General features: G+C 42.1%; 2 protein-coding genes across 5 annotated transcripts in view; one reads left to right on the top strand and one right to left on the bottom strand.

Moving 5' to 3' along the window:
- Window positions 1-108: 108 nt before the first annotated feature.
- Window positions 109-10,958, bottom strand: NSMCE4A (NSE4A component of SMC5/6 complex). Its single transcript, XM_075258687.1, has 11 exons — window positions 10,758-10,958; window positions 9,219-9,299; window positions 7,888-8,018; window positions 7,138-7,289; window positions 6,951-7,050; window positions 5,691-5,781; window positions 4,003-4,097; window positions 2,840-2,888; window positions 2,491-2,582; window positions 1,711-1,782; window positions 109-426 (listed from the first exon to the last, which is right to left on the bottom strand). The coding sequence occupies exons 1-10, from the start codon at window positions 10,891-10,893 to the stop codon at window positions 1,732-1,734; spliced, it is 978 nt and encodes a 325-aa protein (XP_075114788.1). The 5' UTR covers window positions 10,894-10,958; the 3' UTR covers window positions 109-426; window positions 1,711-1,731.
- A 4,514-nt stretch (window positions 10,959-15,472) lies between these two features.
- The window catches only part of TACC2 (transforming acidic coiled-coil containing protein 2), a 101,513-nt gene continuing 100,086 nt past the window's right edge, over window positions 15,473-16,899 (top strand). For 3 of the 4 annotated variants that reach the window (XM_075257471.1, XM_075257470.1, XM_075257468.1), the window contains exon 1: window positions 15,473-15,554. The gene's annotated coding sequence lies outside the window, so the exon portion shown is untranslated. Of the gene's footprint in view, window positions 15,724-16,899 lie in introns of all 4 variants that reach the window. The other variant, XM_075257469.1, reaches the window with a different exon arrangement.

Raw genomic sequence — 16,899 nt, 5'->3', positions numbered from 1 at the left:
ACTTACTGCTGAACTCGGGTACGATGTCCAGTAAGTATACAGGAAAACTAACGACTGACAAGTACACTATAAGGAAAAAATTGACAAAACCAATAGGGCAGCTCAAAAGTACACACATTTATTTACATTCCAAAATATCAGAAAACACATACAATTTCTAGAATTTACAAATATTAAAATGAATTTTTTTTTTTTTTGCAGAGGATGCAAAATAAATAAATTAGTCTAAACCATGAAACATCCATGGTGTTCAGATAGCAGCCATTCCCTTAACCCTATAAAGACTATAGAATATATATGGTATAGTATATTTAAATATATGTACAAACTATATACATAATAAAACTGTATATTACATACATAAATATTGACAGGGGACTTGAAAAAAACGACAATGATATTTCGGCATATCAGACGTTTCTATACCTGAAAATGAAATAAAATACATTCAATTTAGGTCAAATTACTATGCAGAACTGTAAATCATAAAATACAGTAGATATGAACTTGTTTTTTGGGATTTGTTTTTCACAACCTGCCTAATTAAAAGGGTTTTCCACTTCTTTATTTTAACCCATAGGGAGGCCAAACATAAATAAATACTATATACTGACCGGTCCGTTAGGCTGGGGATCTAGCGGAGAGTCTGGTCCCTGGTCTTCCTGACTACAATGGAAATTTCTGTGTAAAGCAGATCCTATAGAGCAGGGGTAGGGAACCTTTGGCTCTCCAGCTGCTGTGAAACTACAACTCCCAGCATGCTCCATTCACTTCCATGGGAGTTCCCAGAACAGCAGAGCCAGTATGCATGCTGGGAGTTGTATTTTTGCAACAGCTGGAGAGCCGTAAGTTCCCTACCCCTGCTATAGAGGGACAGATGATGCTCCATGTACATATTACATCTGCTCATGGGAATGAATAGAGAAACTAACTTTCTGTCTACACATAACATGTCAGGCAGAGAGTCAGAGTTATCAGTCATGTGACACAGCTGAGGACCAGAAGGGAGCAGATAACCCAGAAATACAAACTATTTACATTATATAGTTTTATAATGATTAAAGGGGTTTTCTTCCACAGTTTTCTTTTATGTTGTACCTGGTGGTTCCGGGCTGACCCTTCGTTCACATCTGCGTTTGGTAATCTGTTCGGGGAGTCCGCACAAGGACCCCCCGAACGGAACACCAAATACATTTACAAGCGCTGTGCAGTGAAAGCACATGGACCCCATAGACTATAATGAGGTTCGTGTGCTTGCTGCGCACTGCCCACATGAATCATGCGGACACGAAAGTAGATTGTGAACTACTTTCCTGTCCGCATGTTCTGTGTGGAGATCTGGCGGCAAGCACACGGACCCCATTACCGGGATTTAGTTTATCTGTGTTGTTCCTCTGCTACTCCTCCCAGAAATGTATAAATGCATCAGGTGAATCAGGTGCCATTGGCCTTGACAAAAATGAGTGCCCCCACTGTCCGGCACAGACAGAGCAATGTCAGGCATTGAAGAGGGACATAATTTGTCAATTTTTTTAACAGTGAAATTTGAGGCATCCATTTCCCACACACACAAATTTCTTCTATATATCTAAAGCCAATTGCTGCATTGTAACTACTTTGTAACAAACACTTGCAAACTAAGAAAATAATAATAATGGCATCCTATATCTGCAGGGCATTACTAGCACACCACACTAGAAAAGTACTTACCATAAAGGGAACTTGCCTTGTTCACGGCGGAGGAATCATAGGTTGTGTAATTTCAAATGTGTCAACAATATCCTTGGGAAAGGAAATACAGATTTAATAACACAAAAAATGGAGGTCATTGGGTCAGACAGACATCATCTTGTGTGCAAAAACGTTTGAGCAAGGCAAAGTATGCACAATAGAATTCCACCTGGTATAAAGGTTGTGTTAGCCACACAATACCGACAATATCAGAACATTAAAGGCCTGTCACCAGGGTGATGTATACTAAACCAGCAATACATTTAGGTCAAGCTCACTTGGTTTATAATGCTTTCCCCCCCCCCCATGAGCAATCGCTATCATAGAGGACAGGGGGGAGGGGGGGGGGGGGAGGAGGTCACATCTTCATCACAGGAACACCAAACACGGACAGAGAGGATGGACGAGGAAAAAGAAAGCGAGTGATCTGGATCATTAGGGGAACTGTATTCTGATGCCTCTCCTGTCCTAAACAACTCAGTTTTTTGATGAAATACCCCTTCACAATTTAGAAACAAATTAAAATAAAAATATTCTGATTCAGTGTATTTTCTATAAGAGACACTTGAGAAATAACGTGTGTTCAACAGAAGACATAAAGAAAGGATAAAGATAACCCATATTCCTTTGATATAACATATAAAGTGTTACAGCAAGGCAAAGGATTAGGTGGCTAGTATTTCTCTCTGAGATTAAAGTTAGAGACCCCCCCCATTCTCCCATACACCATTTCAGTACAGGTAAAAATAATGGTCCTACCCTCCAGTCCTGATGGCTTAGACTTATGACACCTTGATATCTAGGTTGGTTGTCTTTGTCAACTTGAGACGCACTCTCTTGATCTACGGGTTCTGGTAAAAGAAAATAGAGAATATTAAATTGGTAAAAAAAATATATCGGCAAAGCTTACAGTGTGCTGAATTCAGCGCACTGTTAGAATTCTAGTAGTATATAAAACCGCCAATGACATACGCTGCAGGGGCAGACACCTTCATTGAAGCAAATTTGACCACTTTAAAAGTCAAAAGGCCAGGCTAAGAACTTCCATGGACATCAAGAAGAAAAAGTGTACTATACTTAGTTTTAGTTGTGTGCATTATTATCTTACCTATTACTGGTAATCGATCTTGATCAAGGTATATTCTTGCAAATCCATCCTTAAAAGAAAAAATAAAAGAAGAGATTTTAGCACTATTTATTGTAATCTTTGGAATATTTTAATCAACATTCAGATAATACAAAAAAAAAAAAAATTACAATAAAAAACCCCATCATTTTAAAGGTAACTGGTCAAATTGAAAATGCCATTCAATCTGCAATCCAATCAAAGTTCATTAGATGACCTTATTCAGTTCCTGACAGCTATCTCTGTATACACACAGCAATACAAGGAAGGCTGTCTACTAATCTACAATGAGCAGATACTTAAATTAATGTAAATTATACAGAATTTTTTTCTTACATAATTACATATCAATCTGCTCAGCCCCTACTGCTCTAAGGCCTGGTTCATATCTGAGTTCGGCATTCCGCTTGGGGAATCCCTGAACAAAATGCATTAAAAAGCGGTTAGCAAAGAAAGCACACAGACCCCATTATAGTCTATGGGGTCCTTCTCTCCGCATGATTCGTGCAGACACCGCACGGAAAACACACGGACCCTATTATAGTCTATGGGATCCGTGTGCTTTCTTTGATAATCACTTTTTAATGCATTTGGTATTCCATTCAGGGGGTTCCCCAAGCAGACTCCCAGAATGGAATACCGAACGCAGATGTGAACGGGGCCTAAAATATACTGCTTGCAGATAGGACTGCATATTAAAGGTGACTGGTTCTCCTTAAAGGGTAGTTCCCATTATAAAAGACACGGTTTCAGAAATGAATAGTACAAGTGAATACACTAAACTCTGTAATATACCTTAAGAAATTTGCTTGCCTCTCCATTTATCAAGCTGTTACTTTTTACATACTGGTCTATGGAAAGGGGAAGGGAGGAGGAAGCTACTGGAAAAGGCACATTAATTAGAGATGAGCGAGTACTGTTGGGATCAGCCGATCCGAACAGCACGCTCGCATAGAAATGAATGGACGTAGCCGGCACGCGGGGGGGTTAAGCGGCCGGCGTCAAAGCGGAAGTACCAGGTGCATCCATTCATTTCTATGGAGCGTGCTGTTCGGATCGGCTGATCCGAACAGTACTCGCTCATCTCTAACATTAATAGCTGTAAATGCTACACCCTGCTACAAAAAAACCCCCAAAAAACTTACCCGAATGATAAAGGAAACGTGAAAGATGTTCTCAACCGTACGGGCAAAAGAATTTGGATCAACTACAAAATCAAAAAAGGATATAGGAGTTTCCGCTATAAAAAAAAAAAAAAAAGTACAGATTAAGACAAGGACTTTAAGAACTTTAATGTAAATTTCAGTGGTTTTTCATAGCTAAACTATTGGATCCAAAAGGAGAAAGTTATTAATCAAAAAGTCTAAACCTTTGTAGAAGTTTTCCTTTTTTTTAGGATCTGGACGTGCTGAATGACAGGACGGGATATTATATAATGGTACCATAAAACCCACCCTGAAAACTGCAATGTTTGCTTATGGAACAAATGTTTTTATTGTTTTGGACATAGGGATTGTTTGTTCTTGCGCAATTATTATATATGTACGCAGACATTTTTTCTCGTAATGCTTCATTCACACTTGCGCCCCTGTTCAGTGTTGGCCATTCTGCCAGGTTTCCCCGCGGACAGGCCGCAGGCGGACAGGTGACTGCCAACCAAATATCTAGGTTTGAAGTTTCTACAACTGCCATGTCACAGCCATACAAGGTCACAACATGACCCTATTAACTAACAATTATTAGAAGCTGTGAGCGCAATCCGCTCTAAGTATCACCGTACTGAAGTCCAAATTAATAAAGTTGTCTTTTCCTTTTTATAAGCCAGGCTCAGAGAGACTCACTCCACAAACAGCTTGTGTGTGTAAAGTGGGTTCTGTCTTAATGGTAACAATACAAGTGGTATATAACACATTGCATAGACAAAACAGGTTGGATTGGCATAACATGATTGGTGGAGAAGTTGTAACAATAGTCCTGATGCATGTCTATTGGATAAGAAACTGGAGAGAGGTCACACCTCCCTGAGGGCTGAGGGGGGTGTGAGTTGTAAAAGACCACATGGACTCAAAATCTAAAATGTAATCTGTGAGCTCATGGTATGGTGATCGCATGGTCTCACAAAGTGGCAGCCTTCAGCACATGTCTCAAATGCAAAATGGAGGTTACACATGCTGACATCCTCCACAAAGCGAAACCGAAATCTTTAAGTCTCTTGCTAGAAATCACTGTGTCGCTCAGGCCAGGGCTGCACAGTAGCTTTTTGCAGTACTAGTAACTAAAATGGTCTTAGTTGCCCACAGCAACCAATCACAGCACAGATTTCATTTTTCAGGAGCAGAATACAAAATAAAAAGCGGTGCTGCGATGGGATGCTATCGGCAACTAAGAGTGTTAAAGATTTAGACCATTTTAACCCATTACCTGCCATATTCCCCAATTGGGGATCGAGCACCCGCCTGCAAGTGCCATCTGTCATTGAGGAATAGAAACAGGACATTCACGTGCTCCAGCCCGTGATAGGAAACCTAAACTGATCATGTGCATGCATTACCTTGTGCACACGAGGTCATTTCCACCGTGCAGTTCCCATATTATTGAAAAACAATTTTCGGCAGTTAATGGGTTAATGAATCTGACCCATTGAAATCAATGTGTTCTAAAAACGGTCATGTGACAGCTGTTGCAAAAACTCCCGTCACATGGCAGTATTTGACGTGCGTGTGAAGAAGGCCGTGTCTTTATTTTCATCAACATTAATACTGTTTATTACTATGTATTACTTTCTTTCTGCACTAAGGAATTAATGGTAGTCTGAAATAATAATAATACTTACGATCCTCTCTGAAATAAGTTTGAAGGAACCCTAAAATCCGCTCTACTTCCTTCTCTGTGGCTTCTTGGTGAGACTCTTCCATTTTTTTCAGCTACAAGAAAAATAAATATATGAATAAGTAAAAAAATAATGATATATATATAATAAAATAAATATATATATATATATATATATATATAAAATAAATATATATATATATATATATATATATAATAAATAATATATATATATATATATATAATAAATAATATATATATATATATATATATATATATATATATAATAAATAATATATATATATATATATATATATATATATATAATAAATAATATATATATATATATATATATATATATATATATATATATATATAATAAATAATATATATATATATATATATATATATATATATATATATATATATATATATATATATATATATATCCCTTACATGATCAGTGACCGATTTCCCTTACCCTGAGTGAGATCTATTATAAGAGTAATATCTGGGAGGCGTTCCTCAGAACCAAGTGATGATACAGAGATGTAAGGCCAGCCGTTCTGACGGTGCAGGGATATCGGTGCCGAGACTAGTGGCACCGATATCTCTGCAATTGGGGTACATGCCAACAGCAAATCTTTTCATATTCTAAGGCTCCCTAGTGGTTGATGAGGCTCAGCTTGGGAGGCAGGAGCAATAGTATGCTTAAGAGGTGTCTGATGTAAATGGAAGCAGAGAAGAAGTTCCCTGGTGTCACTGCTACAGTGTAAGGCTCCCTACACCATATACAAATGCCAGCTCCATACTCCAGAAACTGCAATTCTGCTGTCATTCACTTTAATGGAAACAGAGCTGCTTCTGACAGTCGAATCAGCTGAACAGCGAGGGGTACGAGTCACACCCCACTAAGACTGAAGGCCTATATTGAGTCTTGGGCAACCCCTTTAACACTTTGGATGTGGATGCTATTCCCAAGATGCAGACACCTGGTCCAGCGATATATTTACTTTTTTCTGTGCATCTTTTAAGGGTAAGGACACACATTCATATTTTGCTTAAGCTGTTTCTAAAGCCAAAACCAGGAGTGGATTAGAGGCCTGATGTACACTAACAAATCTTGCAGTCTTCTTTCATGTTTTAGCTAGTCATCCAAGGGGTTGCGATCTGTGTGAACTTGTGCACAGTAATGTAAACTGAAATCCTAATTCAGTAAGTATCCTTTTAACATATATGCAAAAAAAATTAAAATCCTACAAACCTGAGCTGGCATCACCGCCTTCTCCGCCACTTTACTAGTCCTCTTTTGACGGTCCGTCTTTTGACGTACAATTGGAGGTTCTGTCTTAAATGAGCCTAACCTGTTAGGAAATAACCATAAAAGCTTCAGTTTAACCCTTTAGGTAATGTAACGTATTATTAAAAATGTGCTGCAATCCAAAACTCACATGAAACTAAAGGTAGGGGTTCTTTTGAAGTATTTTTCTGCCTCAGTTCCCAGTTTTTTCCAGGCATCTGCGCCCAGATACCCCTTGGCACAACCCTCATCTTCACTGTCGCTATCTGGATTTTCCAGTCGATTTATGCCCATGAATGACAGCTGCGGGAAAAAAGAATATATACCGTATATAATATTGGTGTCGAAAAATATCACGAAACAGACAGAATCCGGGTAACTGGTGTGATCTTGTGCACCTCAGTTATTTCGGTTTGGTTATTACATCATTTGGGAGCCTTTGCCTTGCAGTTTTGTTTGGACTGAACACATCCTAACTAGAGATGAGCGAACACTATTCGGAACAGCCGTTTCGAATAGCACGCTCCCATAGAAATGAATGGATATAGCCGGCACGCAGACATTGCCGGCAGCCGGCCGCTCAACCCCCTGCGTGCCGGCTATATCCATTCATTTCTATGGGAGCATGCTATTCGAAACGGCTGTTTCGAATAGTGTTTGCTCATCTCTAATCCTAACCAAAACTGCTATTATTATACTATGGAGTCAATATATAATTCATTTGTATAATCCAGTTTTTCATAGGTTTTGCCAATATTATAGTGTGTAGGCACCAGTCGCATATAGCTCCTGGGATTTTTCATGACTCCAAGATTAATTGGCACTGGATGGGTTAAGAAGCCATTTCCATCATTTTCTCTATAGACATAAACTGTACATCAAGTGACTACAAAAAACATACCAGGTCCTCAGCAAATGAAGTTGGATCAAAAACCGTCATGTCTGCTTGGAGTTGATTGGCCTTTTCCTTCCCAAGGTTTGTAGCCAAGACGAGCAACTGAGCATCAAGCGCGGCTTCTCTGGGTTTGGAGACTAGGGAATAGAATGAAGAAAAAAAAAAACTTTTATATTTTTGAAGAGATTTTTGCAGCACTTAAAGGAGGTTTTATAATAATGATATATCTATAGGATGGGTCATCAGCATTGGATCCATATGGCGGACCCTGCAGCAATCCGCTGTTCAGACAGGCTCCAGAAGCTTTTGCTGTGGATGGGGGAACAGATACAGTTTGCAAATTTTCAAGTATAGTCTTTATAGTGGTAGCACCAGGGTACTGTACCTATTACTTGAATAGAGGCAGAGCTGCTTCCGCTCTATGTCCACTGCACAATTTCTGGCACCCGGGAAAGCTATCCTTTGGATAGATTATCAGTATGAAACCCACAATAGGGGTTATCAACCCATTCAACGTACATTTTCAATAAAATAACAGCCAGTCACTAGTCAGCAAGATCAATAACTTCCAATTTGGGCTAGGAAGCTACATGGCAATTTTGGTTGCGACTCCCGTGGAACAACCAAAGATTGCCAGATCACCAAGTGACATCTTCCTTAAAGTTGCAATGCGACCGTAAGAGTGGTGGGACTTCAAGACGCAACAATAGCAAGCAGCAAAGTAAAATCAGGCCTGTAGCCCCCTAGAAATCATACGGCAACTCCAATCACTAACATTAGTAAAAGAGTCACAAGACAACTAGCGATGAGCGAACACTGTTCGGATCAGCCGATCCAAACAGCACGCACCCATAGAAATGAATGGAAGCACCTGTGACGCTGACTGTGCCGGCGGCCGGCCAGTGTCACAGGTGCTTCCATTCATTTCTATGGGTGCGTGCTGTTCGGATCGGCTGATCCGAACAGTGTTCGCTCATCTGTAAAGACAACCCAATGATCTATGGTCGAATGACAGGAGTCGTAGCCCCAGCCTCAACAACTTTTGCTTGATGACAGTGGGCAATCTCAGGTTCTGTTCATATAGCAGAGACTTGCATTAAAGTGCAAAAACCTTTAGTTATTTTTTTTTTTTTTGCTTTTGTGCCGGTTTTTGGTGAACATTTTTGTAATATACTTTATTAACCAAACCTCCTTCTAGCAGTTCTACTTTAAATCTGCCATGGATTTTTGAGGAATCTGGGGCAGAGAATCAAATACACATGGGTTGGCTTCACTATAATCTAACGGAGCTGACAGAATCCGTAACGTGTGAACATGGTCAGCTTGTAGTCACTTACCTTCCGCAAAGAGCTGATTGGCTGCCTGAAGAGTATCTGTCAGCTTGTTACTCCTGGAGCTCAGCATGTCTTCTCTATTCTCTGCATGGACAGAATCATCACAAAGGTTAAACATACGTCTTGGTATAAGCCTGGATAGAATACGGAACCAACGGTTATATTATCAATAGAGAAAACTTCATTAGCTGTCCCTCCATGTAAGCAGCGGATCTTCCGATTTAATTATTGTCAGTAGCACATCCTTGTTTGCACTCTATACTGCCGGCAAACAGGGATTTTGATGTCTATGTAAAAGATGCAGTCAGCTAAGGGGATGTTCACAAAGGTGGAGGAAACTAGAGATGAGCGAGTACTGTTCGGATCAGCCGATCCGAACAGCACGCTCCATAGAAATGAGTGGATGCACCTGGTACTTCCGCTTTGACGTCGGCCAGCCGCTTAACCCCCCGCATGCCGGCTACGTCCATTCATTTCTATGCGAGCGTGCTGTTCGGATCGGCTGATCCAAAGAGTACTCGCTCATCTCTAGAGGAAACCTTTTCCGCCTTGTGAACATTCCTCGCGGCTAGCCGATGCAGCATCAGCATTCCGTCGCAGCATCCCGCTTCTGATTAGGCCCAAATGAATCAAGAGCGTGACTTGAGCCACGGACGCCACAGAATCTGCGTCAAGATAGGTCATGTCACTTTTTTTTCCCGCTAGTAGCTAGTGGAAAAAAAAAAAAAAAAGTGAGCGGCTCCCATTGAAGTGAATGGGAGCCATTTTTGCAGGCGGATTCCACGTCAAAATCTGCCTGCGAAAAACTCCCTGTGAACATACCGTAATACACCAACATTTGCTGGTCTGTCAGCTAGTTGAGGACATCTGAGTACGGTATGTCTTTGTTGTTATTACGGTACAGTACATTTATGTGTATGGTGATGGTTATATTTTGTGTTTCTTGTTTCAAGTTCTTTGAGGTTGTTCTGACTGTATACTGGAGTGTATGATAGGGGACAGAATACCTGAGCGGAGACTGAGTGCGAGTGTGAGCTAACGCTGGGTTCAGATCTGCGCTTGCCGCTCTGTACGGGGATTCCAGTCCCCTCGCTGCATGAAAAATACAGAGATAGAAGTGCTGCAGTGCTTTTGGGCGGAAACCACAAGACCCCATTATAGTCTATGGGGTCTACGGGTTTCTTAAGGTAACCACTTTATATACAGATTAGGTTTCCATTGGGGGGGGGGGGGGGTTAGGGGTCACCAAGCAGACCCCCCTAACAGAAACCTGTGCGCAGATGTGAACCAGGCCTTATATTGGTGATAGGTGAGCGCTAGTGGCCACTCGTGCGGACACCGGGATGGATATTCGGAAACATTTGGGTCACAATCACAAGATTTCACATAGAGACATCAGAGACATCTGAACCCCCAAAATTACTGTTCAGTTTCACTTTCAAAATGTAACGGTTGCTACCGGCAACAAAAGCTACACGTGACCATCTCTGCACCCCCCTCTACACACCCCCTGCAGGCTGCCAGCAGGCCCCGCACACTCACGCTGCATGCTCTGCATCAGCTCCCGGTACTGATGTCGGATCTGTCGCCGGTTTCCATCGTCTTGCTCAGCCTCCATCTCCCCAGATATGTCGTGCTCGTCATTCTCCTCGTCGTTAGTGGACCTCCTCCTAGACATCTCGTAGTGTGTCACTGCCCGGACTCTGCAGCTGGCGACTTCCAGGACGGGTCCGGTCCCGTATACAGAGTTCGCGGGTGGAATGATGACGTAGAGGTCACGTGCGCTCTAGAGGTCATGTGACTGGTTACGTCTGCGCGGACACGGCGGGCGGGAAGAAGCTGTGAGGGAGTAGACGGGCGCTGCTGGTTGTGGTGACCCGGAGTGGGGTGTGGAGGGCGGCTATAGGGCAGGTTAGGCTACAGTCACACCACACTCCTATGTATAGGCGACTCCTGGAAACGGCCGTGAAATGTGGACGTTTTTCAGAGCTTCAGTATGAATATAGCCTTACCTCTGCCCATGGCAGACAATGACTTTAACCCCTTATTTCCATTTTTTTTGGCTCCCCACGTTCCAAACCCCAGAACTTATTTATTTTCCACAGAGCCCTATGAGGGCTTAATGTTTGTGGGACAAATTGTTGTTTACGATGGGACCATTTATTATGGGGTAGAACTGGAGAAAAGGTGCGTTTGTGCGACTAAGTTACAGGCTTCCTTGTTACTGGGTTCAATGTCCTCTGTATACTATGTTTCAGTCCAAGGCCGGGGATGCCAAATTTATATTGTTTTATTTACATATTAACCCCTTAAAGGGATCCTATCATTCGGACGACATTTTTTCTAAGTATCACCTCGGAATAGCCTTAAGAAAGGCTATTCTTCTCCTACCTTTCAGCATCTTCTCCATGCCGCCGTTCGCCTACCAGCGCCGCACCTCCCATGAGGCGACCTGAAGCGACCGATTCAGGCGGCGCTATGTCAGGGCCCCAGGGAGGGCGGCATTTTTGATTACCTAAGCCAGTCCAGGACAAGCTGTCCTGGACTGGCTTAGCACCGAGCGGTGGATTAGGGAGGCTGCTGAAGCAGCACTGCTCCAGCAGCCTCCTCTCAGGCAGAGAGCAGGTCCTCTCCCTGCCTGCGAACGCCACCAAGCCTCGCCCTCTTTTTGTCGCCCCACCCCCTTCGTGCTCCACCATGCCCCCTCCTCCGAGGCGGCTTTCTGTAGTTCGCCTCTGGCGGCGAAAGGGCCAGGTTCACCCCTGTCGCCTACAATCCCGGTTTCTCTTGGTATGCAAATTAGCTGTCTCGCAGCACTGGGGGCGGCCCCAATGCTGCGAGAGAACTCTCTCCAGCACCGCCTCCATCTTCGTCAGGAACGGCTTCTTCATTCTCTTCTTCCAGTGGTGTCTTCTTACTTCTAGGCCTCGGGCAGAGCAGACTGCACATGCCCACAAGCCCCAAGAAAGTGGCCGCTTACAATACTATGCAAGTAGCCATTTTCTTGTGGCCTATGGACATGCGCAGTCTGCTCTGCCCAAGCCCGGAGGCCTTAGAAGTTACAAGCCAAAGCTGGAAGAAGAGGCCACTGCTGAAGAAGAGGAGGCGGCGCTGGAGGGAGTTCTCTCACAGCATTGGGGACGCCCCCAGTGCTGCAAGAGAGCTAATTTACATACCAACAAGAACCAGGATTGTAGGCGAACGGTGGCACGAAGAAGACAACGAAAGGTAGGAGAAGAATAGCCTTTCTTAAGACTATTCCGACGTGGTACTTAGAAAAAATGTCGTCTGAGTGATAGGATCCCTTTAACAAAAATCTAAAACTTTGTTAAAAAATTCAGTGTACAGTCATCTTAACTAGTATGCGCCCTAGTGATGGAGATATCGCTGCAGTTAGTGTTGGTTTGCTATCTCGCCACTGTGAGAAAGGTCGGCTATACATCTCAGCATCATCATTGGGCTGTGAGGAACGCCAACCCTGCTGAATTTAGCGCACCGTCAGCTTTCTAGCGGTGTATAATACCGCACATCAGGATATGAAAGGTCATCTTGAACGCTATATTCACACCTACGTTCAGGTTTCTGAGACACTTTCTAATGAAAACCCAATCCACTTAGAAAGTGGCTATCTGCAGACCCTGTAAACTACATAATATATACCCTGTATAATAAGGTCCGCCCCAAAAAATGCAGATTTGTTACAAAAGGTCTATTTGCCCCTTTTTAATACTGGAAATATAATGCAAGAAAACAAAGGCACTAATAATGAATTTCAAGAATGAGAGGCAAAAAAATATTGTCGACAAGACAGAAATCCACAAATAAATAATATTTATTGAAAAATTTGACAGAAATAATAATAAATAAATGCATATAACACATGTTACATATAAGAAAGGGGAACCAAAACAACCTGAAAAATCAATGTGGAAGGTCAATGGAAAGTAATACTGAGAGAGGGCATGAGTAATATGTTGACAACAAAAAAATGCTGTAATTATAAACTAATCAAGAGACAAAGTCTCAATATTTAAAAGACAGCATTGTTACATAAATATAAAGCACATGTCCAAAGCTGAGAAAGAATGTAATGGAGCTAATATGACGGCCTGAAGCTGCACAAATACATATAAGTAAGTAAGAATCAAACTTCTTAGAAGTATGATATCTTTATAAAAAGGTAACAAAATGTATCCGTGACATGCAGAGAAAACATTCTAATAATAAGGTATGAGGAAGAACTCAGACAAATACTGAGTATCAAAAAACAAGACCCTCATAAGAGCACCATGAAAACAATCATAAGACCTTACCACATGTGAACACATCCTGATGCTCGTTTCGCCGATATGGCTTCTATCTGCAGAGCTGAGTTGATATCCTGAGCTCTGGTGACAGTAACCTATCTATCTACAGAGCAGGGTTGATCTGCTGAGCTCTGGTGACACTAACCTATCTATCTGCAGAGTTGGGTTGATATACTGATTTCTGGTGACCCTAACCTATGTATCTGCAGAGCTGGGTTGATATGCTGAGCTCTGGTGACACTAACCTATCTATCTACAGAGCAGGGTTGATATACTGAGCTTTGGTGACCCTAACCTATCTATCTGCAGAGTTGGGTTGATATGCTGAGCTCTGGTGACACTAACCTATCTATCTGCAGATCTGGGTTGATATGCTGAGCTCTGGTGACCCTAACCTATCTATCTGCAGAGCAGGGTTGATATACTGAGCTTTGGTGACCCTAACCTATCTATCTGCAGAGTTGGGTTGATATGCTGAGCATTGGTGACCCTAACCTATGTATCTGCAGAGCTGGGTTGATATACTGAGCTCTGGGGACCCTAACCTATCTATCTGCAGATTTGGGTTGATATGCTGAGCTCTGGTGACCCTAACCTATCTATCTGCAGATTTGGGTTGATATGCTGAGCTCTGGTGACCCTAACCTATCTATCTACAGAGCAGGGTTGATATTCTGAGCTCTGGTGGCCCTAACCTATCTATCTACAAGGCTGGGTTGATATACTGAGCTCTGGTAACTGTAACCTATCAATCTGCAGAATTAGGTTGACATGCTGAGCTCTGGTGACCCTAATCTATCTATCTGCAAGGCTGGGTCGATATACTGAGCTCTGGTGACCCTAACCTATCTATCTGCAGATTTGGGTTGATATGCTGAGCTCTGGTGACCCTAATCTATCTATCTACAGAGCAGGGTTGATATGCTAAGCTCTGGTGGCCCTAACCTATCTATCTACAAGGCTGGGTTGATATACTGAGCTCTGGTAACTGTAACCTATCAATCTGCAGAATTAGGTTGACATGCTGAGCTCTGATGACCCTAATCTATCTATCTGCAAGGCTGGGTCGATATACTGAGCTCTGGTGACCCTAACCTATCTATCTGCAGAGTCGGGTTGATATGCTGCGCTCTGATAACTCTAACCTATCAATCTGCAGAGCTGGGTTGATATGCTGAGTCTGGTGACACTAACCTATCTATCTTCAGAGCATGGTTGATATGCTGAGTCTGGTGACACTAACCTATCTATCTGCAGATTTGAATTGATATACTGAGCTCTGGTGACCCTAATCTATCTATCTGCAGAGTTGAGTTGATATGCTGAGCTCTGGTGTTCCTAACCTATCTATCTGCAGAGTTAGGTTGATATGCCAGGCTCTGGAGATTGACTCCCCTTAAAGGGATTGTCTCAGTCATTTATCATCACTGTAGTAAAGGTGATGAGGGTCTGATAGCTGGGGGTCACACTAATGGATCCCTGACAGATCAAAATAATGCAGCCTGCATGGACAAAGCGGTGGTCTCGCATCGGCTGCCTCTTCTCTCTGACCCTCTGCCACTCTGAGGTGACAATGCTTGGCTGTCTTCTTCAGTACCATAGACACTGAATATCGCAGCAGTTTTCTTTTGATGGGTCTCCCGCTTTCTTAATCCGCTCTGATCACTAAGTACCTGAGTGGAGACGGACTGCAGCACCACCCTGCTAGTATATATCATAGACACAGGATGGAACATTTGTTACCTTTTTTATCCCACCTGTATTATCTGTTTCTTACTTGTTACATTTCCTCTTCCTAATGTTAGGAGTGACTTTACCTTTGGGCCAGTTCTGTCCCTGCCCCCCAACCTTAGCTGTACTGTGTGAGTCCTGCAGGCCCGTAATATAGCTCTAGGATCAGATTCCTCACACTTCACCAGAGTTTCAAATCCCATTTATAGAAGCTTGCTACATGTGACCTGCTCAGGAGAGAGGATCAACATTCAGTGCCAGCAGGGACAGGAGAGGAAGAGAAGGCTTCATAGGAGCCGCAGTAAGTAGAGAGTCGCCTGAATTATACTAGAAACCGCACAAGAGGCAGAGCACAGGCACTTGGGCAGATCTCCGATTCAGTCTGAACTGACTTTGAGACAAGGACAGAGATTATCAGGTGATTTACAGTACAAAGAAGGCTGCTCGGGTCCCTGGGATATATGAGAAGGGTAAGAGATGATGACTTGTATGTATAATCTCTCTGGATCCAACTCTTTTAAAGGAGCAGTAACCTAAATATGTCATGTTAGTTATTTTTTTGCTTTTAAAGTTATATTTAGTTTTATTTAGAGGAACTTTCCAGGCCTAACATGACAGATGACATAGGGCGGCAGAACTACATGGGAAGCTATTGGCGATATGAGAATGTTTATGTTTAGTAAGACTTATTGGAAGTTGGCCATATCTACACCAGTGTGTCACCATCATAGTCGTAGCTGTCAAAAAAGGATCCTTGAAATAACCCTAAAATGACAGGCGTTGTTATCAGAAGTCCTGAATATTTGCAGCTCCTTATATAGCCCAATGATCAGGCGAAATCCTAGTACTGGGCATAAAATGGGGCTTATGTGTCCAGCCTAACATGATTTTCAACTTTGATAGAAAATTGTATATAATGGATATGCAGCTTTTAGCCATAGTGAATACAGTCATGGGGAAACCCTCTGACTGCTCTTCCTGGCACAAGGAGCAAACGTCAATTATGTTGTTGTATATTGCAAATGGAAAGATAGTATATGATGATCAGAATGTGATGTTTTTTGTGATTTTTCCCCTGCTTTTTATCAAGGTAGTGACTCAGGTAATGTGTTAGGACATTGCTGTATTGTATATGCAATTCCTGTATTTTCATATAAAGCTTTAGCAGATGTGTATAAAGTTATCATATGGAATCATAAAATAAAAAAGAAACAACTATTTCAAGTAGATATTCAAAGGTTTTGTTGATGGTCTCAATAATGAACCTCAAAGGGTCGTCCTCTTTGAGATTTGAGCTTATCTGGAGCCCCTCACTTGACATCAAGGCCTAGTTCTTATGAGTGAGTTATACGACTTTTTTTTTTTTAGATCCTACTAATTTGATATGTCCCATGTGTGCAATGAGAGCAAAGGTTATGGTGTAGAGAAAAGTATACGTGTATGTGTTCTGTATAGATTGCAGGATCCCTGCTTTACCATCAATAGCTGTATTCTGCAGTGGATTATGTGCTTCTTATTCTATGACCTGAATCATATTTGTTAGTGAAAAGGCAACATAATCTGTATATAGTAAGAGAGTGCTGACAGAGCAAACTGCTTAGTCTTTATACATAAGGGGCTTCATTTCACACTTGGAGACTTCTACA

The sequence above is a fragment of the Leptodactylus fuscus genome, chromosome 10 (genome assembly GCF_031893055.1).
Source record: "Leptodactylus fuscus isolate aLepFus1 chromosome 10, aLepFus1.hap2, whole genome shotgun sequence".
NCBI lineage: Eukaryota > Metazoa > Chordata > Amphibia > Anura > Leptodactylidae > Leptodactylus > Leptodactylus fuscus.
The sequence above is the reverse complement of the archived record's forward strand: the minus strand, read 5'-3'. Positions and strand labels throughout refer to the sequence as shown.